The sequence below is a fragment of the Mycetomoellerius zeteki genome, unplaced genomic scaffold (assembly GCF_001594055.1).
Source record: "Mycetomoellerius zeteki isolate Tzet28-1 unplaced genomic scaffold, Tzet1.0 scaffold105, whole genome shotgun sequence".
NCBI lineage: Eukaryota > Metazoa > Arthropoda > Insecta > Hymenoptera > Formicidae > Mycetomoellerius > Mycetomoellerius zeteki.
The window spans coordinates 1,206,189-1,232,889 of NW_017255965.1; the positions used below are offsets into that span (position 1 = coordinate 1,206,189).

Genomic DNA, 26,701 nt, shown 5'->3' on the forward strand with positions numbered 1-26,701 from the left:
TCGTGCGTAAACTCTTGATGTTGATCTTAAAAGTCATTTCCGCACCGATTATCTTTCGAAGAATCATTAGCACCTCGACGTTCATCTGGCGACGGCGACCAAAGGCGAAGGTCACCGCAGCTCGAGCGAGCAATTCAAGCGGAAAAGCGAACGTTCTGGACGCGTACGCGCTCTCAGCCATAAGCCCGGCCCGCGACTGTTCTAGGTCCGAATGTCAATAGCGACTACGTAATCTCACCCGCAAACAGTTCGATTGCAAACAACACGAACTTGATAGTATCAGCGACTTTGATCTTAGCGTAAGAACCTGAAACCTAGTGGGACTAGGATCGAGGTCAGTGATGCGATCGTCGATTTAGTTCCGTTGACGAGGCGTTGACCTCGGAAATGCCAGACGAATTCCTAAAACAGGCTCCAGAAAGAGGAACAAATCTTCCTCGTAGCATCGATCCTCCGCAAACATCGCCTACATCGCCAATGATCCCGTACCTCCTTTTCGACTAACTATCGATCTCATTTCCCCTTTTTTTGCCGATAATGTAATAGACAGGCAACGTGCGTCGGACGACTATGGGAGATCCCTCGGGTTTCCCTTCTGGAATGCCTTGCCAAATGTGTCGGGTTCGTTCTTTTCTATCTTCTTCTAGATCCACGGCCCTCAAGTAGCGCTATCAAGGACAACGGACTTTCTGCTGTCCTTGCGACGGCGACCGACCAGCTGGCGGATTTGCGGGGGCACGTTCGCGAGCGGTAGAGCGGGATCCTCGATCGTTGAAGTTGCCAAGACCACAGCGAGAGTCGACGATGATGATGACGAGGAAGAGGAAAAGGCGGAGGCGGCACCGCCGTGGTGATTGATGATATTCGATGGCTGGCCGCGTCGCAACGATGTTGATCTGCCGCCGATGGACGTCGCAGACGGCGTTCTCGTTGTCGTCGTCGTCGTCGTCGTCGACGGCGCCGTGGACCGTTCTGATGCCGCTGACGACGTCGTCGAGCCTGCAATGAACTGCTGGTGTCTCGTAGTCGACGACGCTTGTTGCTGGTATTGTTGCGATCTGATGGCATGATAGGCCATGTCTCTTTGCTGGGCTCGCGACATGGCCAAAATGTGCGAGCCCGTTGCGTGATCTTGCCTGAGATTATGAGGGTTGTCGTTGCTGATACTGGAGGATGACGAGTAGTGCGAGGGCGACGAGACAGGAGAAGTGGTGCTCGCGATGGAGGAAGTGATGGTGCGTGTGGTGCCGGGTGTGCCAGTGACCGCTGCTGGTAGAGCTGCTTCCGGTGCACCGTTGACCAGCGACTGGACCGCATGGTCCGGTGGATGGCGTATGAGAGGCTCAGGAACAGCGATTGAAGAACGTTGCTGTTTGTTGTCGCCCAAATCGCCAGCGCAGCCATAATCGTAGCTGCAGCAAAGCTGCCCGTCCTACGAAGAGGTTCGTGGGAGACTAGGTTAGCCACGGCGGAGAGAATTTTTCGTTCATAATTATTGACTTGGTTTGTCAATTTCGGATTGGAAAGTCTTGGCCAGCATGATTCATGAGAGAACATGATTCGTGAGAGAACCGGTACCGTGATAAGAATGATATATTGAAAGTGAAAAAGGCAAATATATGAAATGACATGAGCATGAAGTTGCTTTGCGATCGTGAACCGATCGTGTGCTCCGAATAAAAATGAATATTTCTTGACTACTATATAGAATTATTCTTTGCACAGTAATAGAATATCATGGCGTCTTATACTAATTTATTATTTAATTAAAAACGAAATTTTTGCTATTCTAATTTACAAAGAGAGAAAATGTTTGAATCATAAAAGTTACATAATTAACCCATTTCTTGTACCTTTTATAATATTAGAAATTTTGTCGATCAGATTATTATCAATTTTTTGCTAATAAATAATTTGCTAATAATTTAATGTACTTTTCTTCTTGTTATGTACATTAAAGAATTTATATTTTAATGATAAATGGATTAAAATATATAACGGAAATCAATCTATTGCTCAGTGCACCAAGACTTTCCAACCTGTAGTGAGGCAGGTACTTGTGTCCATAGTATGTAATTCATTGTTTCGTAGAACAATACCGCATCAGTTCCGCCGTGGCGAGATAATAAACCAACGTGCACAAGAATCGACCCCCGCTTTACTTCTCTTGAAACTTTCCTTGCGATGTTCCTCGCACCCGCACTGGCGGCGCCCTTTTTTCTCAGTTAAGAAGACGATTTGTAGTAGTCATGATCACAATTACAATAACTGTAAGGACACTCATGCTGACATTCGAAAGGGGGCAAAACAATGAATTTCCATAGTATGTCTTTGATACCCGACGACAAATCTCTAAGTTTCCACTACTTTCCGCTACGATCCTGGCAGGATACTTTTATGACGTATACATATGTGCACAATACTTACATGATGCACATTAATAGAAAATAATATTCTACAACTCTCTAAATATATCTATATTTTTTGGTGACGGAATTTCATTTAAAATCTAATAGAAAATCTAAGATTAATTCTTTTAAGTATTATGGCTTGATTCTATGTTAGTCTTAGTATTTTATTGTTCGCATTTTGCATCTTTGTGCGCGAGCCACTTTTATCTTGCCAGAATCGGTGCTTGATAAGTCAATACAGAGAAAGAAAGAGACCTCTTGGTGCTTCTACCGAATCTCGAATGCAGATCAGAGGAGGGTGCAGTGGAGGCTTAGGTGCGACAACGACTCTTTTAAAAAATAAAAAAAAAGAAGAAAGAGAGAAACGTACAAACAAACAAAATCGCGGATCCAAGACGCAGTCTGTATGTGTTGTGTGCACATTTTGTGTGTGTGCGCGCGCGCGCGCGTGCGCGCGTGTGTAAATATATGTATGTAGAGTGCAGCCACGATAGAAGGAATAAAAAATTAGGAATCAGGAATGACGATGTCAACTTATCAGAAACCATGTATTCTGGTGTATTTAATTTCTGATGATAGGTTAAAATCGTTATTCTTTACTCCTAATTCTTTCTATTGTGGCTGCACCCTTACATATGTCTGCCACCCCGTGCGCCATGCTCCTCGATCGACATGAGAAAGATCTGCCGACCGAAATCGCCTTCTCTTTTATCTTTTTGCATGAACGACCGTGCGTCTCGGAGTGTGCGTAAATAAAAAAAAAGGTGAAAGAGAGAAAAGTGAGAGGAAGTAGTGCGCGACATTGGGAGAGAGTATAGAATATGTAAGAAGTGTGTGTCAATGCATGCAAATTTCGAAAACGTGCAATTGATCTTTCCAAGGATGAGATAAGATAATAAGGCTTGTTCTTTTTGGCTGAACTATTGCCATTTATTGTTCATCTTTCTTCTTTTTCTCTCCAGGAGGAAAGAAGAGGAAGAAAGATGAACTGATGCAAAAGTTCAGCCAAAAAGAATAGGCCTAATATGTCGTATTCTCGTTCCATCCGTCAACGAATTTATTGTATACGATATTGAACGATAAAAAACATGCAAATTATTTCGTGCAGACGCTGTTTTTAGTAATGTGAATATTTCAAGTAAAGACCTTCAGATAAAGAGCAGAAATGCGAATGCAAATGAATGGGCATCGTTAATTAATCGTCTATACAATTGGGATAATAAAAGTAAGCTGTTTGATCGTAAAATAAACCCAGGATGATGGTACAATAGTTGTACTTATCAAATGTCGCAACTGTTAAAGGTCAAATAGTCAGTAATTTTTAATGAATACATAAATATCATAGATTCTGTCAAACTAATTTGAATTCTGCTACACTCTTAAGGGGATCCTAAAGCGAAGCTCAAACTCCGACAAAATCACTAGATGTCGCTGTTTTTCCAGCGCATCGACATGTCTATATTAGAGACCCTTTAATCAGAGACTGGCCATAAGGATTTCGTCAAATTTCTCACTCTTCCACCAATAGCGGTGTGTATACATCATGCATACACATCGTTATTGGTGGAAGAGTGAGAAATTTGACGAAATCCTTATGGCCAGTCTCTGATTAAAGAGTCTCTAATCTGTATATACTACCACACAAATATCTTACGCACCTATGATACATTCAGTCGCACATTCGTGTCAATTTTCGTATAACAAATTCGTCGCGATAAAGCGTCTAAGTCTAATTCTAAGAACTCGACGTTATTTGTTCGTGCAAACTACGTGTTTGTGGATTACTATTTCGTAAGTACAGGTTGCAAAACTTTCGTATCAAACAAATGTTGTCACGACTTGACAGCTTGAGACGCCATGTTACACTAAGAAATGGTAAAAAATATATCAATTTCGAAATTTTTGGTCGTTCTCGGCATAAATTCCACCTCACAAACACGTATTAATGCGTATACTTTAATTCTGGAAAAGGATTTTCGAATCTGTGAAAAAGAAAAAAAGTATTTGTTATACAAAATTACGATTTAATCGGTAATACAGACGGCTTTAGGATTCCCTTAAGGATGTATCTGAGCTATTCCAAAAATAGTACCAAATTGATGAAACTTCGGGAAACTCTTCTTTTGTTATCTGTAATATACTAAAAAAAATTTCAAATAGATTCACTAAACCGAGAGTAATTAGAGAGTAATTATTATTTTAATTATGATGATTATAAAAATTTAATACTAGTACTGACCAATTAATAACTTATTTTAAGTATTAAAAAGTATAAGAAACGTTTTCTTACAGGAAACGCAACTTTATCGAATGTAATTAGTAAAAGTATTGAAGAAATGGTACCAAAAATTTAATTTTTTTTATTCGTATAGATTCTAAATTACTGGAACTTTTTGTAAAATTAGATTAATTTTTACAATACGGTTTCAGAGAAATTATTATTCATAACAATTTTGCGTACGTATATATAGCTCAATATGGCATATTCTGCCATATTCTGCTATAATATATTTATATTGTTTAAATAATGCATATTTATCTTTTTTAACCATATTCCAATTACTTTTTCCGTTTTGCACTGGTAAATAATGGTGTTAATTAAGTAAGAAATTTCATGTTCTAAAGAAAAATGAAATGTTTTAAAAATGACAAATAAAGTTAATAAAATATTGAAAAAGTGAAAAATAACTTTTAAAAAATAAATATATTGTATTATCTATCATTTATATAAGTTATCACTAGATTTACTACAAGTTTGGCGCAGTTATGAAAATATTTCGAATTTGGAGGAGTTTTGTCAACGATTCTATCTCAGATACATCCTTAAATCTAGAAGATCGTCAACGTCACGTTAAGAACAAATCTCTTTCCTTCAAATACGACCAAATGCACATGCCCCGTGCTTGTGATATATTTATATATTCTTCAACATTGTCGAATAGTGATAAAGCTTCTGTCCATACAGCACAAATCATTCCAACAATATTGCAATGTTTCAATAATATTGCAGTATAATATATAAACGTTGTAATAATGTTTCCGCAAGCTTCTGTGCTGTATGGATGGTGATCAACGTGCGGCGATTAACGTAGTGATAATGGTCCTAATAAGTAGAATGTAAAAAAGAAGAAAAGGATTAGTAGAAGAAAAACTACTAACAAATATCAAACAAAGGTGCGAAATATAGAAACTTCAAAAAAGTGAAAAGCAGCAGGAAAGATAAAATATTCGAAATAACAAAAAAATAAGACAGAATTACTATGTAAGTAGACGAGAAGAGATAGGGAAGAAGGGTCTAAGAAAGCACTCGAGCACTCCGTTAGTCGTAGTACATTAATCAGCACACAATAAAGACAGAAGAGAAGAGGCAGGTAGTAGAGATTATAGGTGAGGTAGAAGTGACGTGATTACCGATGCACACAACACGCGCTATTGCTCACCAATTGGGCGCAGTACGGCACCTGCAAGGATACCCATTGTTAGGCTATATGAGGTTAGTCATCACGGGCAAGATGGCGGGGTTAATTTACAATAGCATAGTCTCAGGCAGACAATGTTTTCTCTGGCGCAACTCCCCCTTCTATATCCCTCCCTCGCTATTTATCTTATACGTGACCAGGACCTTTCTCTGCGCCACGTCGATCCACATTCGCGATCGTCGCGGCTTAGAAGATTAATATGATTGGCCTAGGCGCCAGCGGAATCACTCTGTCGAATTCCATTCTGGTGGTCCCCGGCCAATCGTTGCCAATGTCACCCACTGATGAAACCGTGCCGCCGCTCTTGATTGAACGTGCGGCACGATGCTAGACTGTCGTCGACCGGCGATCAGAAGATCGCGGAACGGATCGACGGGGTCAAGGTCGTGGTGCACACTCGATCACTGTGAGGTCAGGTCCATTTCACATTAATCGTTGCCGGGCGGTAAACACTAATAAAATGATCCATGCAGGGCCGACCCGAAGCACGCGCGATCGTGAGATCTCGGCTCAATCTCGTTTTGGCGTATATGAATGTAATGTTAGGATTTACCACGTTATCTTTTAGTTATAGATTAGTGAGAATTTAAGATATTTTGATGACGGTGATTAGGAAATTAATTATTGTTGAAAGCTTTTAGAAAATTAAGCCGCGAACGTAACAAAGAAGCTGATTTTAATTAATTTTAAATGAATTTTAATTAAATAGAAATTTTGTTCAATTTATATTAAGAAAAGTTCGAGATTCCAAACACTTTTCAAAGTCTGAAAGATAGAACGACAAGAATGAAACATCATATATATTATTTCATCGTCATCCTAATTATGAAATCTAAAAAAAAATCAAACCTCATGGAAAATACATTCAAAAATAGAAACATCGTGTATATATATATGTACAAACTTAGAATTTCCTAAATTTTATAAACAATATAAATTCTAAATTGTTAAATTATTGATATGATCATCCGTCACAAACTCTATATAACATTATTATTTTATAGTTTCTGCAACTAAGTTAAGCGAAAAATTTTGAGATACAAATATCTTGTCTCATATTTAGGATGACAATAGGATAATGACAATGACGAGAGCGAAGCACTTGGCAAAGAAGCGAAATAATGAGCTTTCTCGAAATTCAGAGTTTTCTTCTAAGATTGACGTATATACGAATCGGGATTCTCGCGGCCGTGGCAGTATTCAATCGTATCCCATATCTACAATTTCCACACACATGAAGAGTAATATTTTTTCATTAGAAAGAAATTATTTTGCGAACCATGCTCTTCTAGATATCTGATTACATCTGTCCAATATCTGATTACGCCCAATTAATTGCAGCATTTTTCTTTACATTTCGCTAATAAGATACTGATAATTTCAGTCTTTTTTTTGTAGAAAAGGACATTAAAAAGGAATATTAAAAAGGAATTAAATAAATTTTTAATGTTTTCTAGTATAAAGACTTGAACGGATTTAGAAGGAGACAATCACTTTGTAATCTAAAAAAGATCTAAGATTTAATTAAAAAATCTAAGCTACCTATATATTTTTCCTTTTACAAGGAGAAACATACGACGAACGCTGCCACGTGCAAGGCAGGCATTGAAAAACAAATAACATTTATCTTAGGCTAGCTTGGGGACGCCCCTGGATGTGTCTAATAATGTATAAAACTATGACGTTTGAATAATTTACATTGGTGAGTACAGCGCTTAAATCGTATAATGACAAGGCTAGCACGACGCATTAGTGTACGCCGAGAGAGAAGATAATATTGATTATAAATTAACAATTATATATATATATTATAATAATAATGGATAATGTAACGGTTCAATCGAATAAAAAATTCAAAGAATAGATAAATAAATAGATAAATTGTTTGATTATAAATGATATGATATCATATATATTTTTATATTATATTGTACAAATTTTTTGCGAAATACAAAACTGAAGCTTTTATGAATAGTTTTAGTTCAATTGATTAGTTAAATTCATGCAAATGAGAAGTTAGATTTCAACATAAACATTATTCTTCTTTTCTCGGCATACGGTTAATAAAATTTTAGCGTTCAGCTTTGCAAAATCGATTCGCGTTAATACACACCGCAAAAATAAACGGCATACTGCACGAAAAAAAAAAGAGGACAGTCAGTATGTACCTTGTACTATTCGAGGATTACCTACTGACGACAAGTAAAACAGACAGACAGAGAGTAAAAAGAGCGAGTAAAAGTAAAATGATAAATAGATGCTTGTGTGTATGATAATTTTATGTTTGTAAGGCGCACAGTTTGATCGAATGTTAAGAAGGTGAAAATTTTATAAAATAATATAACGGACTGTAAAACGTTCGAGTATTTATGATTCGGTAATTGAAGTAAAATTGATCTTTGAATATGTTTTTGCAAGAAATTTTTCATCTTAAGAAAAATTATAATAATACGTAAAATTAACATGTAATTTAGTGATTTTGTTTAAATACGTTAGTGTTAGAGTAAAAAATAATCTATATGAAAATGGCAACGATGATGATGATAAAATGAATGCTAATTATCGCCGTGGAAGAAATCTAATATGAAACGAACGAAAATGAAATTGATACGATTTGCGCGTATTGATATTCCGCCATGTACGTATACATATTCGGTGGACGCCTGCACAGCGATTTTCTTGCATCTTACATCGGCATAATACAGCGAGCGCAATTGAATAGGCACATGACAGATCCACGGCTAAATTGAGGCAATATTTCCTTTCATTTACTGACCTTGAGCTCTTGAATTCGCAAGAGAAGTGAGTGTGATGGGTACCAAGATCTCGTTAGGATGATCTGCATTTCAGTGTTTTCATTATGTAACATTGTTGCGTTGTTAATAATTCAAAATCGAGAAAATACGTCACCAAATATTTTGTTTATGACTGGAATAATCTCCTTGCACAGTCACAATTACTTGGAAGGCATGAAAAAATACATAGATACATTATCTTATTAAGCGCACGTAAAAAAATTGTTATTGTGCGCCGTACAACATATTTTATATTACTGAAATTAAATAGAACGCTGTTAAAAATTTATGGGAATGTGGAAAGGACTCAGCAGATTCTGCGGCGACCATCCTCACGTCTTCCGTGCCCATGACGTCCTTCTCCGGCGAATCCCCCCCTTTATCCTAATCGTATCCTTCGAATCTCACATGAGATCAGGTCAAAGACCGGCGATCGCAGGTCCTGCGACGTAACACGTCCGATCCTTCTTCTTACCTTGCACTCGCACGTGGTGCATTTGTCGTGGGGATCCTGCCAGGAGCTGCCGCTGTCGTGGACGATGCCGGCGTAGCTGCACGGCCGGGGACGACTAGGAACCGTGAACGAGGTGCCGTTCACCAACACCTCACGAGCGCAGGGATCATCCTCGCAGCGCGGACAACAATCGCCCTCCTCGGTCACGGGATTCGAGCAGGTCACCGGTGGACACTCCATCTGCCAGCAGTCTATTTCGCCGTACTACAAAAGACCGTATGATAATTCGTAGAAAATTCAAAATCAAACTATATACTTTTTTTTCCCAAAAAAATCACATTTTCACGTATGGAACTACGATATGAGGTTTGTGATCTGAATAGATCAGTTGCTTAAAATATTCTTATATATATAGTTCGTTTATACTATTCACAAGTCTGTCGTCCGGACAGATATATATCGTAATTCGGACACGTTTATTACCAGGCACTCGCAAGTCTGACATTGGTATATCCAACGTTCTCCGCTTCTGAAGACTAGGTGATGGAGCTCTTGATGCCTACAGGACGCAGCGGGATTACATTGAGGACAACACTTGTCCCTGTGGCTTCCCGGTGCGCTGCAATCACATACGGGATCCTTGCAAGTGATCACGCCGTCTTGACATGTGCATCTCCTGCAAGGATTTCCGGACGGTGCCAACGTGTCACCGTTGTTGACTTCCCGGTCTTCGAACCAGCAACCTAAAATTATAGTATAATAGTGTAACAATTGTTTGTATTCTTCGTACAATTCTCCATACAATTCTCGAGCAGTTTTACTCTAAGAGACGAATGTCTTGATTGTAGACGCGACGAGTGAACTCACTGAGTCTGCATTCTTTTCCGGACTCTTCCAGGTCCTTCGCCGGTGGGCACACGCACTCATAGCCGCCCTCGGTGTTGACGCATTTTGCGGTAGGATGACACGTGTGCCTCCTCTCGATCGTTAGATCGTTGCACTCATCGATATCGACGCATTGCGTGCCCTGAGTGCTCTCATGCAGGGCGCTCCTGTAGCCAGGCTTGCACCGGCAGTAATACCAGCCGGGCATATTGAAACACGTGGACGATTGATGACATCGATGCAGATCGCTGGCACACTCATCCAGGTCGAGTTCACAACTATTGCCGATGTAACCGCGTCGACAGGAGCACCTTCCGGGTGCCACGCATTCGCCACCATTCTGGCAAGTCTGATTGCACACAGCTGGAAAGAAAAAATACAGTTTTACTTCATATTCAGACTTTTTTACTTTAAAAAATGAAGATACTGCGATTATCTTCTATCCTATATTTTCATAAAATTTAAATTAAAAGATTTTATTTTTAATACAATTCAATGCAATTTTATTATCGTTAGTTTAAAAATAATCTTTTTGTGCAATTAATTCTCTCTCTGAGAACAAAAAAGTTGATTAATCAGTCTTAAAGAGCGATGAGAATATCTTTTCATTTTTTCGTAATTTTTGCGAAAGGATATGTTAGAGAAAAATAAACATTTTTCACTTTAGTAAATCTACTTTTACCATTTTACTTGTTGATGGAATGAAAATATCTCGTTGCGATTGTTTGTGTACACACTCGCTCGGAGAATGAACGTTTCAATAAAGAAGATGTGTTCGAATTCTTTTCTACTTTCAACAATTTAATAGAGTGGCATGTTCACTCAGTCGGTTCATAAATTGCTTCATAAATTGCTCACAACTATATATAAATTCGTTTGTAAAATGGTAAACATTTAATTAGATTAGAGATTAATTCAAATTAATATAAATTTCAATAATAAAAATTATTATCTTTGCATTTTATTACATAATAATTTTTTTTCGTTGTTTAATAAAATTATTAAAATGGACCCAAGAAAAGTCTCAGAATAATATTGTGAGTTGTCGCTTTGAATATTAAGAAATTACTCATTAAAATATGTTCCATCGATACATAAAGGCGATATACTGTACGTTTGCATGTGAAACCGTCGCCGGTATAGCCGTCCTTGCAGATGCAGTAGTAGCTACCGTTAGTGTTCACACATGTGGCGTGCTCGTCACATAAGTGCTGACCAGTCGCGCACTCGTCTAGCTCGGCACAGTTGAACTTGTCCATTCTATAGTAACCCGGAAGACACTCGCACGTGTAAGAGCCGATCACGTTGACGCATTTCGTGTTCGCGTTGCAGTAGTGACCGTTCGATCCACCTTGCTGCTTGCATTCGTCCACGTCTGAGTGACCGAGACGAAAAGAAAAATATGTCATTGATCATATAATCAACGAAGTAGTACGAATGCTCGTATTTAACTTATCACATTAAAAAAAAAGATTCGTGTAAGTGAAATGAAATTTCTAAATAAAATAAGACGTTAAAGAAAAAAATAACGAATTTTTATTTAATATTATAGCAAGTACTTTCTTTTATACAAGAATTATTTTATAAAATTTATATGAAACAAATTATAATTATATTTAATATTTTACTGTAAAATAATGATGCTGAGGAATATTCAATATACCATGTTTTATAAAATATAAAAAATTTTAAATAGCGACGAAAAATATAATGATTCGTCTTAAAAAACACTAAATTCATCTTTAAATTCATTTATTAATTTAATTAGCAAAAATAGATGAAGTAAATTACATATTATTAAAAGCACAAAATAGAATTTTTAAACATTCATTTTCAATTAAAACCAGATAAAAGCTGAATGCAATAATTTTAGCAACATTAAGTTCGTGCATGCTTTTTACACGAGAATGAAGCCCCAGATACAATGCGAGAGAATAGCGATAGCGATAGAATAACACGATTTCAATCTATCAGAAATCGGATACACCGAATTACACAGTTTCTGATAGGTTGAAATCGTGTAATTTCTATCGCTATCGCTATTTCCTCGCATTGTGTCTGGAGGTTAAATCCGACAAGTCCGGCGAATATACTTCACGCACGATTAATTATAAGTAAGTTAGGTAAGGGTTAGATACCGTGACAGTTAAGACCAGTTTCCCCCTGGAAACCGATATCGCAATGGCAGGCGTAAGTCGTCTGGAGATTCAGGCAGGACGCGTTAGTATGACACTTGTGGCCCTTCGCGCAGTAGTCCACCCCTGGTTAAATTGGGTTAGCCATGCAAATACGGAGGTTAGACGATTCAATTAGCGATCTAGCGGTTTTAGACAGAAGATTGTCGCTCGATTTGACATCGGTAACCCTCCCATACGTAATGGACATTGTACTAGTAGTAAATTAATTAGATAACAGAGAGTAACAAACTCTCATAAATTAAAGTTACCTTATTCTATTTAAACTAATATAAATATTTCTCTTAATATAACTGTTGGTTTATGATGAGTATGATATGATATATGTGTATTTATTTAAGATCAGCAGAAAGGGAGAAGACTTGAAAGTCGCCAGAAAAGAAATTCCATGCATGAGGGGGTTAGAGTTAGTGATACGCAAGTTATGCGAATTGCGCTTTCTTTGCTGTTTTGAAAAGCTTTATTATTTTTTCATGCTTATCTCATTCTTGCAACCCCGATATTATAACATGCGTTATTTACAATTTCAAAATCCGCTAAATTTTAATGTCTGAAAATTGTATAATATTCTCTTATTTTTACAACGAAAGTTTGTGTCATAAGAAAGATACTCTGTTGACGAAACTATCAACTGGCTCTTTACAACCAACTTATATCTCTCTGATATATATCTATAAAATCTCAAATGTCTTGTCATTTGTTTTGAAAATATCATGAATTTACATCGTTAATATTTATTATCGCGTATAGCTTTCCAAACGTGAAAACGTACCTGGGCAAAATTTGCAGCATTCCTCTGCCACGCTGAGTTGCTCACTGGGTGGACACGGCAGTGGTGGGCATTTGGTATCAGTGTCGATTCTCGTGCAGGTGAAGCTACCGTCGTAGCAGTTACACTCGACGCACTGCTTCGGCGAGACCCTCTCGCCGTGATCGTAAATTTCGCCATGCAAGTAACATTGTCCTGTGAAGGCGAATATGAATGGCGAGATAAGTAACGTGAGGCACGAGACGGAAGCGGACGACTGAACGCGAAACACGCTACGTCAGCTAATCGGTCAGTTGCATGCGTGAAAGTAAAGGAGTAGATTCGCGTAAAAGCGACGCTATATTAGAATAATCGAAAGAGTTATTCTCTCCAAGGTGCTAAGAATTTATGCTATGTTTCAAAAGCAAGAAATGTATGGAATATGAATGATAAGCTGTACAGTGCGCTGAGCAAAAGACGACAAGAATCCTAGATGTTATGAATCTTAGAGTCTTGCCAAAGCTTTAAAGTTAATGGTTTAGAAATCAATGGTTTAATAGAAGCTTTTTTTTGTTAAATATTATCATAAATCATGGAGTGTTAGGAATACATTGTGAATTGTGATATGAAGGGGTGAGGAAAATAAGAGTATAATATGTCACTTACTGAGACAAATCGGGCAACATTGTCCCTCAGGAATGATGGGATTCTTGCAAATGACCGGAGTGCATAACGTAGGTTTACACTCGACCTCGCCGTGGAGACAGGAACAATGTTGACAACCCTTTGACCACGATTCACCGTCATCGTGGATAGTACCATTCACCCTACAGGACTTTTGGCACTCGCACTCCTCCACTTTACTTATCCTGCCCTCTGCAGCGGCTAGCTGAAAGGAAGGATATCCATGAATAATTTGCCTTATTTATATTTTATTGATAAAAGGCAGCAATGTGTTTACTACGAGAATAATTCCTAAAAAGTTGATGATTACTGAAGAACAGTCTGTAAATAAACATTAAATATAAACTGTAAAGAACATTCCGTATATAATTACACTAGGGTAAATGTCTGCCAATTTACTGCCAGTGTCCCAATTATTGCCGCTTTTTTTAATTGGGGCATTTATATAAAAGTATGAGATCGTTATACATTAAGAGTATTCTTAATGTTAAACTATAACTGTCATATAAATATAAGCACAACTGTATAAGATATTCGATATGTTTTATATTTATAAAATAATTAAAGAAATTAAGGAATGAAGATACAAACTCCATGATCTTCTAATTAGAAGTGCATGATTTGAAAGTGCAAACAAACGTGGTATTTTCACTTTTTTATATGTATTAAAGTAATTTTATGATAATGTTTAAATGATATTTTAATAAAATAAGTATAAAAAAGTGATGGTAGCATTAGGAACAATTATTTAAGGTTTGCTTGCATTACTGCCGGCAGTAAATGAGTCCTGTTATGAGTGAATATGTACCGATGTGCTAGTTATTATCATACAACATTGACGTTTTTGGTTACCTAGGTAGGTATTCTTAGTGTAAAACGATGTGATAAATATTACTATCAGGCATCACTAAATAGTAATACTTGAAAAATATTTTCTTCTCTGTTATCTGTATAATGATTAATGTATATATTTTGTTACTGTGCAGTAATTGGGTGGCAGAATTTGGTACACGGGCAGTAAATAGGGAAACAGTATTAAGTACATGTGACAGTAATTGAGGGGACAGTATTTGGACAAAGGCTGGCAGTAATACGTTCAATATCTCACATATTGTTTTTTTCACTATATTTAAATAAATAGATAATTTTCGAGCTTGTTGCTTTTATTTAGTGTACTATATATTAAAGTTTCTACTTGAATATAATAAAAAAAGTGATGTCTATTATACATCTTAAAAGCTTCGAAATAAGCATCTCAATTACCACTATATGCTTAAAGCGACAGTAACTGGGACATTTACCCTATAAAATTATAGCAATACATACACGCACACCTATATAATTTACATTTAATTTATATTGATCAAATCTGATAGCTTCGACATAAGTCTCTGTAAACGTACAAATTACTCACCCTACGAGACAATTCATTGAGATTGTGCATCAGTTGTTCCACAGTATTCTGTAATATCGAAAATTGACCGCAAGTGGGACAAGATGAGTCGAGCTGAGGACACTGGGAAAGATAACCGTGAGGTCCTGCTATTAACTTGACGTCCTGTAAAGCACCCTGTAATACGAGAATGATATAGAAAGCTTAGTGAAATTATCGTGTGTGAATATTATGAGAAATATGTTTCAATTAAATCAAACAAAAATCTAGTTATGTTGTTATTGATAAAAATTAAATTAACAGAATAAATCCTAATTTTATTCTAGTATTCCAATTTTATGATTAATTAGTATTGATTGACTTTAAATAGAAAAGAAATAGAAAACAATATGGGAAGACTTATACTGTAGTAAAACGTGCGGCTTCACCTTGAAGAGAAAGTGCCTGACATTCCTCTGTCCTACCCAGAGCTGGAGCTGCGGCAGGGTGAAATTGGTATCGGGTGGACCAGGTCTCAGTAATCGCCTGTACAAAGGGTGACAATCGACTAGCAGCTCGACCTGCGAGCCGCTTATGCTCAGGGCGACCCTGTGCCAGGCGCCATCGGCTAATCGGAAAGGAAACGCCTCGACGTGTACGGTTCCGTCGCGGCGCGATACATAATGAAGTCGAAGCTCGTCCTTGCGTCCGCTGCTCTGCAGCTCCAAGTACCTGATGCACATTGCATTCTATTTATTGCCGATTCAATTAGATTTTCATGACTATCCAGGATTTAATCTAAAGCTGTCATAAAATGTGATATATGATATATATTAAATGTTATTATCTTAAACTAGAATAAATAACTATAAACTTAAGTATTTTTTTTATAGTTACGTCTTTTAATACCATTTGATACCTATTATGAACTCTCTTTCTGGTTTATTACTTTATTATTAATATCATAATAATTACAATAATAATTCTGAAATTTCATTAAGAGCGTTATTCTAATTTATGTTATAATCTAGATTTACGTGTCGTAAGACATTTAAATTAGTTATCGCCACTAATGAGCTGTAGTTAAGGCAACGCGTAATTAGGTTTTAAGAAATTTATTGGCCTTTAAGAAGCTTATTGAGTTCTATATTAGTCATAGTTGCGGCACGTTTATGTATGCCATGCAATATATACGAGCGTAAGTCTATCCAATTTGTGTCAGCTAGGCGAAAACAGGTAGATCGCATTATCGAAGTACTGACGAAGGATGCAATATTAAGCTGAGTGCTCCTTCACTCTCGCTCGACAATTGACATACTAACTTCTTTTATAGCCGATGTATACAAAGTTATAAAGCTGAGAAGCAATTTTTAATAAAGCGACCAGACGAGAAACAAAATGCATATGTGCAATTGTTGCCTGACAATCTTGCCACTACGATATTATTCAACAGTAAAAGCATTTTATTGTCGAGTGGGTAATAATTCTTTATCCTAGTTATGTGTACCGAGTATAATGTAGACATCATTATTTCAAATATAAACGACAACGGAATTATTGTGCTGCATGCATTAGGGTATGATGTCATCAAATCGTAAAATGCAGAATATTCCACAGTTATTCGTGAAAGATATGTCGTATTTCACTTGTAATTTCTAATAATCTATATATATTTTGTGATATATTTTATTAAATAATATGTCCAAATGATTTCTCTCCCCCAAGCGGTTTATAACATTCTTAGGGCTATGGCACACAAAAAATTTAAGGCAGCAAGACGTAAGCAGTAAGGAAATCAACATGTTGGATTGGCTATTGCTTACGTTATAGTCTTACGAACTCTATTGTGATTGGTCAATTCGCTTATTGCTTACGTTTTACTGTTTAAGTTTTTTTTGTGTGCCTTAGTGTTTGAAATAGGTCGCAACTCGTAATTTGTTTCAAATCCGAAATTCTCAAACGACATTGCTAAGTATTGCGGAGTGAATGGGAAGGAATTTTTCAGTATTTCGTACCTATTGTTCCCGTGTGCAAAGGCGAAGATCGTCCCAGAATTGGCCTCCTCTTGACGCAGCGCGGCTGCTATAGTGAATTCCGGAACCCGCCGGAGTAGCGCGGCCGCCCGTTCGAAGTTCTCTTCGTTCAGTCGGAGCTCCCTCTCCTCGCCTGGAAGTAGTAAAACACAATGATCAGTGCGGCAAGACGGAATACACGGCTGACTGTGCTCCGCAATTCTTAAACTGTATATTTTATACAGCACTTTTCTCATAGAAATCCGTGTATCTAACATATTCAATTCCTTCTAGAATTTTCAAGTTCCAGCCTGTGCCCCAATTAAACATATTCAAACGAGGATATAAAAGTGTACTGTATAGCTTTTACATCATTAGACACGTACATATAAGGATTTTTGGATGTTGAATGTAATCTAGCGGTCTGTAGGAAGGCCTGTCGCATGCCGTGCTTGAAATCGATGCGGAGCTGATTTGAATTTTTAACCTGGCTACTTTCAGGTAAGGTTGAACCTTCCAGAAAGCGGTCTGCCTTGAATTTAGAGCACAGTGAGCGACCATTATTTACGAGGCAATATTATGGCAGAAGATATGCTTCTCAGTCGCATAGTGAAAGGGGCGATATTAAAAAATGAAGAATTAACCAAGAATATATGGGTTCTTGGAAAATGTTTTAGTCGAAGTTGCATATTTGTAATTTTATTCACTTTGGAATTTATTGACAGAGAGTGTGCATTATTCATGTAGTATAGCGAGTTCAATGCTAAGAATTAATTATATGATACCGCTCTTTAACAATAAACAAATATCTTCTTGGACAGAAATATATAAAATACTGTCTATATAATAATATCTTTTTTCAACTTAATACTTTTCTTATTAATTTTCACTTAATTTGAAATTTAAATGTTCACCAAAGTGTTGTGTATGAGTAATAATAATATATATTTAATTAATTATTCAGTCTCAATTTATTCGGTATATATTTTTTTCATAGTATCGAGAAAATTTTAAAATTTTCCTTTTACTTTTTGTTATGCCAAAAAATTTTACTTTTTGTTATGCCATATTTTCTTTAGCGTCAATAAGTAACGAAGTAAATAGCAAGAGAATTCCATCCACGAAGTAGTGAAATAACAACACTTTTATTACGTAAAATGTCATGTGTTAAAACGGAACAATCGTTTACTGGCTGCAGTAATGCGAGAACTGAACTATCGACTCGTCGATGGAGATTAGAGTATAGCGATGTAGGCCACCTCGAATTTTTGGAGAGTAGTTGGTCGCAGATTCTCTGCGCAACCATTACGTAATCGTATTGACGCGAAAATTTTATTGTTTGTAACTTTTGGATCTAAATTTCTGTTCACGAAAACACATTTAATGAAATAAACAATCCGATAGCGGAATCACAAGTGGTCAGCAAGCAAAATATTCTATCAATATATAATCCCTTTTTATAATCGTTATTTTAATATCGTTTCATACAATTTACATGAGTTAATAATAGTAGAAAGCTACAATATATGATTATATTTATTACAGGCACGATTAAGATCAACGTAATTTAATTATTTAATTAAATATAATATATTCATTTTATATATAATTATATGATGAATGAGAATATTATAAACTTATAAAGTATTTCATTCATCATAAATAATTTGCGTTTTAAAAGATCTCAGAATGCAATTTACATATTAAATATTTAAAGGGTTAAAAAAATTTATGTTTAATAGATATGTAATAGAAATAGCTTATCTAACAGACATTACAAGTTCTATTTCTTCTCGTGGATACAAATTATAACATATAATTATAACGTATAATTGTAACGTATAATTCTATTATTACTGAAGCTCGTGATGTGCAAATCGATCATAGCTATACTTTGTATTGCATATTCAATTAACACGTCGCGTCCGAATGGTTGCTGCTTGTTCGAGTAGCTATCCATTAGACAGATTAATACGGCCATTTGGCAAATTACACCGCAACTAAGCCACTGCAATCGACAATCCTACTATCCGTCTATCGTGGTTTCAATATCATCGTCATTAAGCGAATCGTGTAATGTGTCACGTACAAACGAGAAATCCCGCAGCTGCGCACATATAATCATAGGATGAATGTAATAGAAAATATCTTTCGGAATTGGGATTTTAAATTCACTAACTTCATCTCTTTTTTTTTTTTTAATTAAATTGCATCTGCGTGTAGAATTAAATCTAACAGTTAAACTTTAAATCTTACCGTCGATTTATCAAATAAATCCACACAGATTTATATTACAATTTTCAAAATAATTTCTTCTCGACTTTTGCCTTTATTTTATAGATGAAGATTCAACGGTCTATTTCTCATTTTAACGCGGCGAAATGCTTGGTTTTTTTTTTTAATGAAAAAGGATCCTATCCAAATAAGGGACACCTCATTACACGGCTGCCGTGTGTAAAATGCAGCGCAGTGCCGCTGGCTGGCTTCTCGCGACGCAAAGTGTGCTTCGAATTTCAGATACAGCGCCGGTGTACACAGAGTAACCGGACACCCGACCGATAATAAAACGTCGGTGCCTTTTTGCGCGTGGGTCTCGCCACCTACGACGACGGGCCTCGGGGCCGCCGATCTGCGGCTACGACGTCGTCGAGCAATTACGTACGCGCACGCTTAATTATAATGTAATACCACCGGTCTAGGCGAGCGAAGGAGAAAGGTAGGCCGACCAGCGAGAAAACACCCCTACCGAGCGCTGCTCGCTCGTCTCGAAGAAAATCGTTCCGCGCGAATTGGCACGCACGAGCCAACCCTTGCACTCGAGCTGACACGGACAGAAACCATAATTTGACCGTGAAATTTTGTTTTCGCTACGCGAAGACTGGCTGCAGTTTCGAGCAGCGGAAAAATGATCGTTTCCTGTGGGGTAGTTAGTCAGGGTTATTTACCCTTTATATATTTATGCGTTGTGGGAATAAGCAAAGCATTCGAAATGCTTACGTAGAACAACGTTAAAAAGTTTCCCGTTTCCAATTTCAATAAAATTTGATAAATTAAAAAATGAAGTAATTTTGATGTTTCTATATTTCTTTTCTCTGATATTCAAGTTGAGTTATCATAATGTTAGAAAACGTTTATTTTCTCCTTTGAATTAAAAGTCATAAATTAATAGTAAATATTCGACCCTTTAATATCATTTATATAACGAAACTTTTATATTATTATCTCATTAATATAATATCATTCATTTATAAATCGGGGCAACCTATAAAAGTTACAAGCAATCGATAATAGACATATTGTCTAAACGTGACAACGCAAAATTCGCGTGTCTCGATTTGATCAATTTATAATAGCATCGTAAAATATTTATATAACGATTAAATCTCTCTTGTACTCTATCTTTCTCTTTCTCTTTTTTCTCTCTCATCTATGTTTTAATTCACAAACCGCGAAAATTAAATGATCAAAGAGAAATATTTATTGCTGCGAAACATTATTTTGTTTGGAATACCACAAAGAACAGTTAATAAAAAGCTCTGCGAGCTTGGTGATAAATAAGATAGGAGGATTCGTGTCAGAATCTCGTGGTTTTGCTTCAATCGAATTGCCGAAATCATCAAATCGTGTACTGCCCCTTATCCAAGCAGCACAAAAGAGGGTCGATAGATCCTATTTTCTAAGTTCAGAGAAAACTCTGACACGTGTCGCTGTATATCATTTTCGTCCTTTGTCCTGCGGCAAATACTTGTTAAGATCCAACGGTCCATTCGAGATAAATCTAATCCCAAAGAAATTTCTCTTCCCTGTGTGTCCATCCAGAATAATCGAAATGGGGTGAGAGGCTTAAAGCATGCGACAGCGAAAAATAATAAAGATGTACAGGAAATAGGGCGAATATTTCTTCGTTGCTGTCAATTTGTTTTCAGTAGACAAAATGAAGATTTTATTTTCAGAAACTTGATCTATTTTGCAATAAATCGATTTATAATTATGAATCATAGAACTGAATATATATATATATATATATTATTAATATTGCAATTTTTTGAGTAATTAATATTTCAATTTTTTGTAAACTTTTATTGATCATTAAGAGCATTATATATTAGTATAAACGTTTTTCAAGTTCATTTAAATAAGATAATTCAAATAATTTTGCTTTTATCTTCGACAGGATGTTTTTATCTCTATTAAAATATCAATCTCATCTCATTTATTACTAAAATTTATAACTAAAGAGTTAAATTATTATTCTTAAATTGCGATATAAATATTCGTCTTTTATCGCTCGTCAGCTTTTGAATCAGATAATAAGACTTCAGGGGAATTAAAGCAAATATTTGCGGCGTGGACACGGAAAAGAAACTATATTACGATTATTTCTGGTAGCTCTAATTTGTGGGGGGAGGGGAGGGGGACAGAGAATTGTGCGTGCAAGAGTGAATGGAAAGAAACAGCTGAAGAGCAGGAGTAGGAGCGTCGAGGACTCGCAGACGATATGAAGAACAAAAAAAGGACTTCCCCTTACATTCTCGATGTTGCGAACCACGAAGAGTCTTTGCCTAACTTCCACGAAAGCACCCTGTGAGGGTGCAGCTCGAAGAAGGGCGTCGGTGTAATTGAAATTTCTTTCGGGGAAACTCTACTCCCACAGCACTTCAACCCCCCCTGCTTCCAGGCCCGCTTTCCGCGGCCGTTGCACTGCCGCCCACACACCCACGTGGCTTGGACACCATCCGTCGCCGAAGGGCGCGGGGATGCCCCAGTATAATTGGATACACCATGTTACGGGGTTGAATAGACGATGTGCTCGTCGATGTGAAGGGTCGCCTATTTAACAGGAACATCGTTTAACTCCTTCGAGCGCGATCAATTTCAGAAAGCTTTGTATACATTCTGCGTTACGTGCAAAAATAAGTATAAAATTAAGTATTAAAATACGTAACAATAATTAATAATTATTATTTATTACGTTATACATCAGCCGCGTACTATTTTCAAATAGAATGAATCTATTAACTACCGAAAATACTGTGAAATTGGCAACTTCCTGAAATTCGAGGAAAGAATCGATACTCGTCATAGGGGAATACCCTCTTGGCGTCTGCGAGCAGAGACGACGCGTAGGCGGTGCTATCAAACTGACCTTTCGCAATATCGATTAATCGCATGTTGCATAACCAGTGTCGTGTAATGAGAGGAACATGCATCCATCAAGAGGCAATGCTGCTTGTCGTTCATCATTTTTCAAAGAACTAATTTTGGTACAAGATTCTTCATTGACTTGTAAATTAATCCTAAATCTTGCAATCCGTTACAGTACTACACAGTGAAACACACTTTGTATTTGTGTTAAAACCGGTCCTTATTATAATTTCTCTGTGAATTTTTAACATATTTAAGTGTTAATTTATGTTATTTGAATATTTGTATTAAATTGATATACAAAATTTCTTGATACTAAAATAATACAATTTATGAGCAAGTAACGTAAAAACAATGTATTTTAAAATTCTAAAATAATTGAACAAAATGTGTAATTTGATATATTATAAATTTTAATTTTATTAATGAGAAATGTGTTTCCACAATTTGCTTATAAATTATGTTAATGTTATATTTTTGCGTTAATTTTTTTACGTATTATTTTTATGTTATTTCAAAATATATTCTTGTATTTAATTAGCACGAAAATTTGAATGGACCACATGAAATGTCTTCAATTTAATACAAATTTTCTGACTATATACATGATATTAAATGTACGAAATACATGAAATTTATCTAGAAAGTAGAGGAGAAGGTGGTATTATGGCCAATGTATATATTGTGGCCTCCCTTAATATCTCCGCTATTACATAGCGAATCCTAATAATTACTTATGGAATTATTAGTTCAGTAGCTCGTCGTTACACCATGACGCTGATATTACCAATTTCCAATAGCCAGCACTTATAACGCATTTTTACTTTCAAGTATTTCGAAACGTTTCTGAGGTACACTTTAGCATTTAATTACACCTATTTCCTCATTTTTCTTAAACTTGAGCATATTCTTACAAGAATATATGTATTGTTGAGTGTGTTATTTGCCATTTTAACATTTTATTTGACTATGTATATTTTGAGTTATGCAAATTTAAACAATACCATGGCATTTTGTTAATGTGACATTCTATGGATATTGATTACTCACGACTTCTTTTTGAGATTTTCATATCAAAATAATTATTTGATAATCGATTGTAACTCTACTGTTAATCTATAGTTTATGTGTACTATTTTTATAGTATTGAGATTTTTAGTACTGAGCAGTTTATATGCAGATATTATGTGTATGTAATATACATTTATTTGCATACATTTTAAAATGTTTTACTTTTTTGTTAATTTTGTAACCAAATACTGTTTTCTAAATTAATATTTTAAGGCTATTTTTATGAAAGGTCCATTACCATCCATTTTGTTCTTAGAGTCATTATGCAATGTCGCCACATTTTTATTAATAGTATCCTAAGTAATAAATATTTCGTAACTTTGAGTCCAGAATCGATTCAACAACATTTTAATAAATGTAATTGTCAAGTTTTAAATTTAAATATTGACAATAATAAAGTTATTGTGTAAAATGTAACTGGTGCTATAATACTACCTTCTCCTCTACATATACAAATATATTCAACATTTTTCAAGTTATTACAAATGCGTAAACTTTTTTAAATAATGTCACAGTATAAAATATGATATTACAATATAAAATCAGACACAGAAATATTTTCAATAAGAATTCGTATTTCAAGATAATTTGTTTCGTATGTATTTTATCATCTTTCATATTCTCAATTTAATTTTTGAGGCGAATTTCGTCGCAAAGTTTCGTGGAATATGATGGAGATAAGTTTCGTGGGTTATAACTCAAAGAATGCAATCATCGTCTTCACGAGACATAATAATTGCAATGTGTTATATGAGGAGTGAGAGGAGAATCGCTCGTATAAAGAAAGCCCTAGCGATATGCAAATTAAGGGAGTATTCAGGTTAAGAGAGCATTATCGAAGTGGCAGCTTCGTGTACGAGCTATGATTTATCGTGTAATATCTATTGTAGCTTTGAAGGAGTGTAAATCAAGTATAAAAGGCTTTATTTCCTTTTACGTCTGTATAGTAATATACAACAAGCGTAACTGCAAACGTGCTTTAATCCATTTCTTACTATTTCGAGTATGTTCTTAAAATATTAACATTTTGAGTTAAATTTCTAAAATTGTATCTCTTCTAACTTCTAATATAACTTCCTGTTGAGAATTGTTTGCGGGAAATTGAATTAAAATCCGTAGAAGAAAAACAAGCGATGGTTGCGTGATTCTTTTCTGCAGAATATCGTTCAAAATAAAAATCACTGTTCTACAAGAATTCTTTTATCAATCATCTAGATCAATGACGCGCAATCTTTTTAAGGATTATTTTCAGAGGACCATTTTTAGAAATAGATAAATTTTTTCTGGACACAATGTTTATATAGTTTGCATAAAATAGAAAATATAATTTTATATATTTAGCTATATAAGTCGGTGAGCTACAAGTTGCGCATCATTGGTTTACACGATAATTTTTCTTTTAAGATTTCATGAAAGATGAATTAAACCGAAAATAACAAAGTTGACTTACCCTGAAGATAATAGGCTGGTCTCATTCTAACCAGACCCGGCACCTGCGTAACGCCCTGTCGAGTAGTATTATGAAGCTGCAGGGCTGCTAATAGATCTATACCTCCTCCAGGATCGCTTCCTGTCCTTGTTTTCGCGCCGAGAACTACGGTAGTTCCTTCTGTGACCGAAGATATCCCCATCTCTTCCTCTTTCGTCGTTCCAGACACTGAAACAATTAATTTAAAATATTTATTTATTATTCATACAACAGTCATTTGACTATTATTTAGAATATTAACCCTTACAATACAAGGTACAATTTGGTGTCTCATCTGTCCAAACATGGGTCACTAGAATCCGTCCGTTTTTTTCACCTATTCAGAAAGATTCAAAAAATCTCTAAAAATTCATCAATATACTTTCAATTTTCTAGAATCAATATTGAAACTTCATTTTGGAAAATAATAAAATATAGTACAATTTATAATTACCGAAAGACTTAAAGAAACGAACAGAAATCGCTCGGTCACTAGTGACCCGACCTTGTACGGTAAGGGTTAAAAAAGTGACTATAAATTTAATTGTGAGAGTATTGGTGATAAAATGGATAGTCGAAGTGAAGATATAACAATACATGAATGGCTGAAAAGTTTACAAATACAACAATTAAAAAATTAAATCGGAACTATTAATTTCTTCATATTTTCTCACTTATTCGTATTACAGTTACGCAAAAACTTCAATGATGGCAATCAGTTGTGTCAAAGACCATAATTTCTTTTCAAAACTTCCGCGTTCACGCTGTATTAGCCGATAAAATTGTTTCGATTCAATGCGCAAAATTTATCTTTACGCAATAAAAAAATTTCAAATTTGTCTTGTTCATCGAATAATTATTACGCTCTAATTTTCTTCTTTCCGCGATTATTCAATTTCGTTTTCGATTTCGTTAACGATTATATTCGTTAGCAAGGGAAGATCCCTCAATAAAATTATTAATCTCTCGAAGACACTATAACCAATATTTTATTGGATCAAGAAGGTAAAGATAAAGGAAAGGAAGAAGAAATAGAAGAAGAAAATGATCATAGACGACGTAGACTTCTCGAAATGGTGGTATTGATCGACTCCTCACAGTCGACGCTCGTTATCGGCGTTTCCGTGCTTTTCCCCGTTCCATGAAGCCTTCAACCCCTTCCGCGAAACTGTCCGCCCCGTAAACAGTCTGTTTTATCTATCGCATCTCCTCTCTCTCTCTCTCTCTCTCTCTCTCTCTCTCTCTTTCTCTATATAGTGAAATCCATTTCGCCTTTGTCGCATCGACATCACGTTGATAATGATTGAAGTCCTGTAGAAAAAAGTTTGCTGGTCTGTCCGCTTTGGGCGAACAATCCCTCGATCAGACTGGCTACTTTCGCGATGAGCGACAACCCTTGACGTTTGGTTACGTGAGACACATGCTCACCACGAAAACCTGGTGTTTCCTTTTGACAAGGTGATTGGTGGAGAGAGAACGCTAATGGACAGGATCGGTAGAACTGATACGAATTTGATACATCTATAACAAAGTATCCTATATCAATGAGAATTGGGAAAAGTTCTTTTATCAAATTTTTTTATCCTTTTAAATTCTTTTAAATAATATCTAGATATATCTTTTATTTTTCTACATAAAAATTCGTTAAATATTACTACTAAAAAATTTATTTTTTCAAAATTCTTTTCATAAAAGATTCAAAGAATATATCTATTTGTAAAAGAAATATTAATGGAACTAAGAAAATTATTATTATTTCTATAATGTAGAATAAGTCTGATGTGTTTCTATAGCCTAGTTTTTAATAATTTTTTAGCTTAATTCCATTAAAACAATTAAAATAACAATATATTTAAATGTAGTAGATACGTTGTTGCTAGTATAAAATCGATTAAATATTAATAATAATGAAGATGTGAATACTTTTCCCAATATCAGATGTGATCCAATTATAACTTTTTCTAATAATTTAAAAATTAAGA

The 26,701-nt window shown here is 35.7% G+C and overlaps 1 protein-coding gene across 1 annotated transcript; it reads right to left on the bottom strand.

The window, feature by feature from the left end:
• Nucleotides 1-197: 197 nt before the first annotated feature.
• LOC108721576 (protein kinase C-binding protein NELL1) lies at nt 198-24,882 on the bottom strand. The gene is made up of 13 exons (XM_018446198.1): nt 24,702-24,882; nt 17,039-17,189; nt 15,473-15,755; nt 15,066-15,221; nt 13,634-13,856; nt 12,992-13,183; nt 12,163-12,285; nt 11,139-11,399; nt 10,007-10,387; nt 9,623-9,882; nt 9,161-9,403; nt 5,852-5,872; nt 198-1,432 (listed from the first exon to the last, which is right to left on the bottom strand). Exons 1-13 carry the CDS (start codon nt 24,880-24,882, stop codon nt 659-661), a joined length of 3,249 nt encoding a protein of 1,082 aa, XP_018301700.1. The 3' UTR covers nt 198-658.
• Between the last annotated feature and the right edge of the window lie 1,819 nt (nt 24,883-26,701).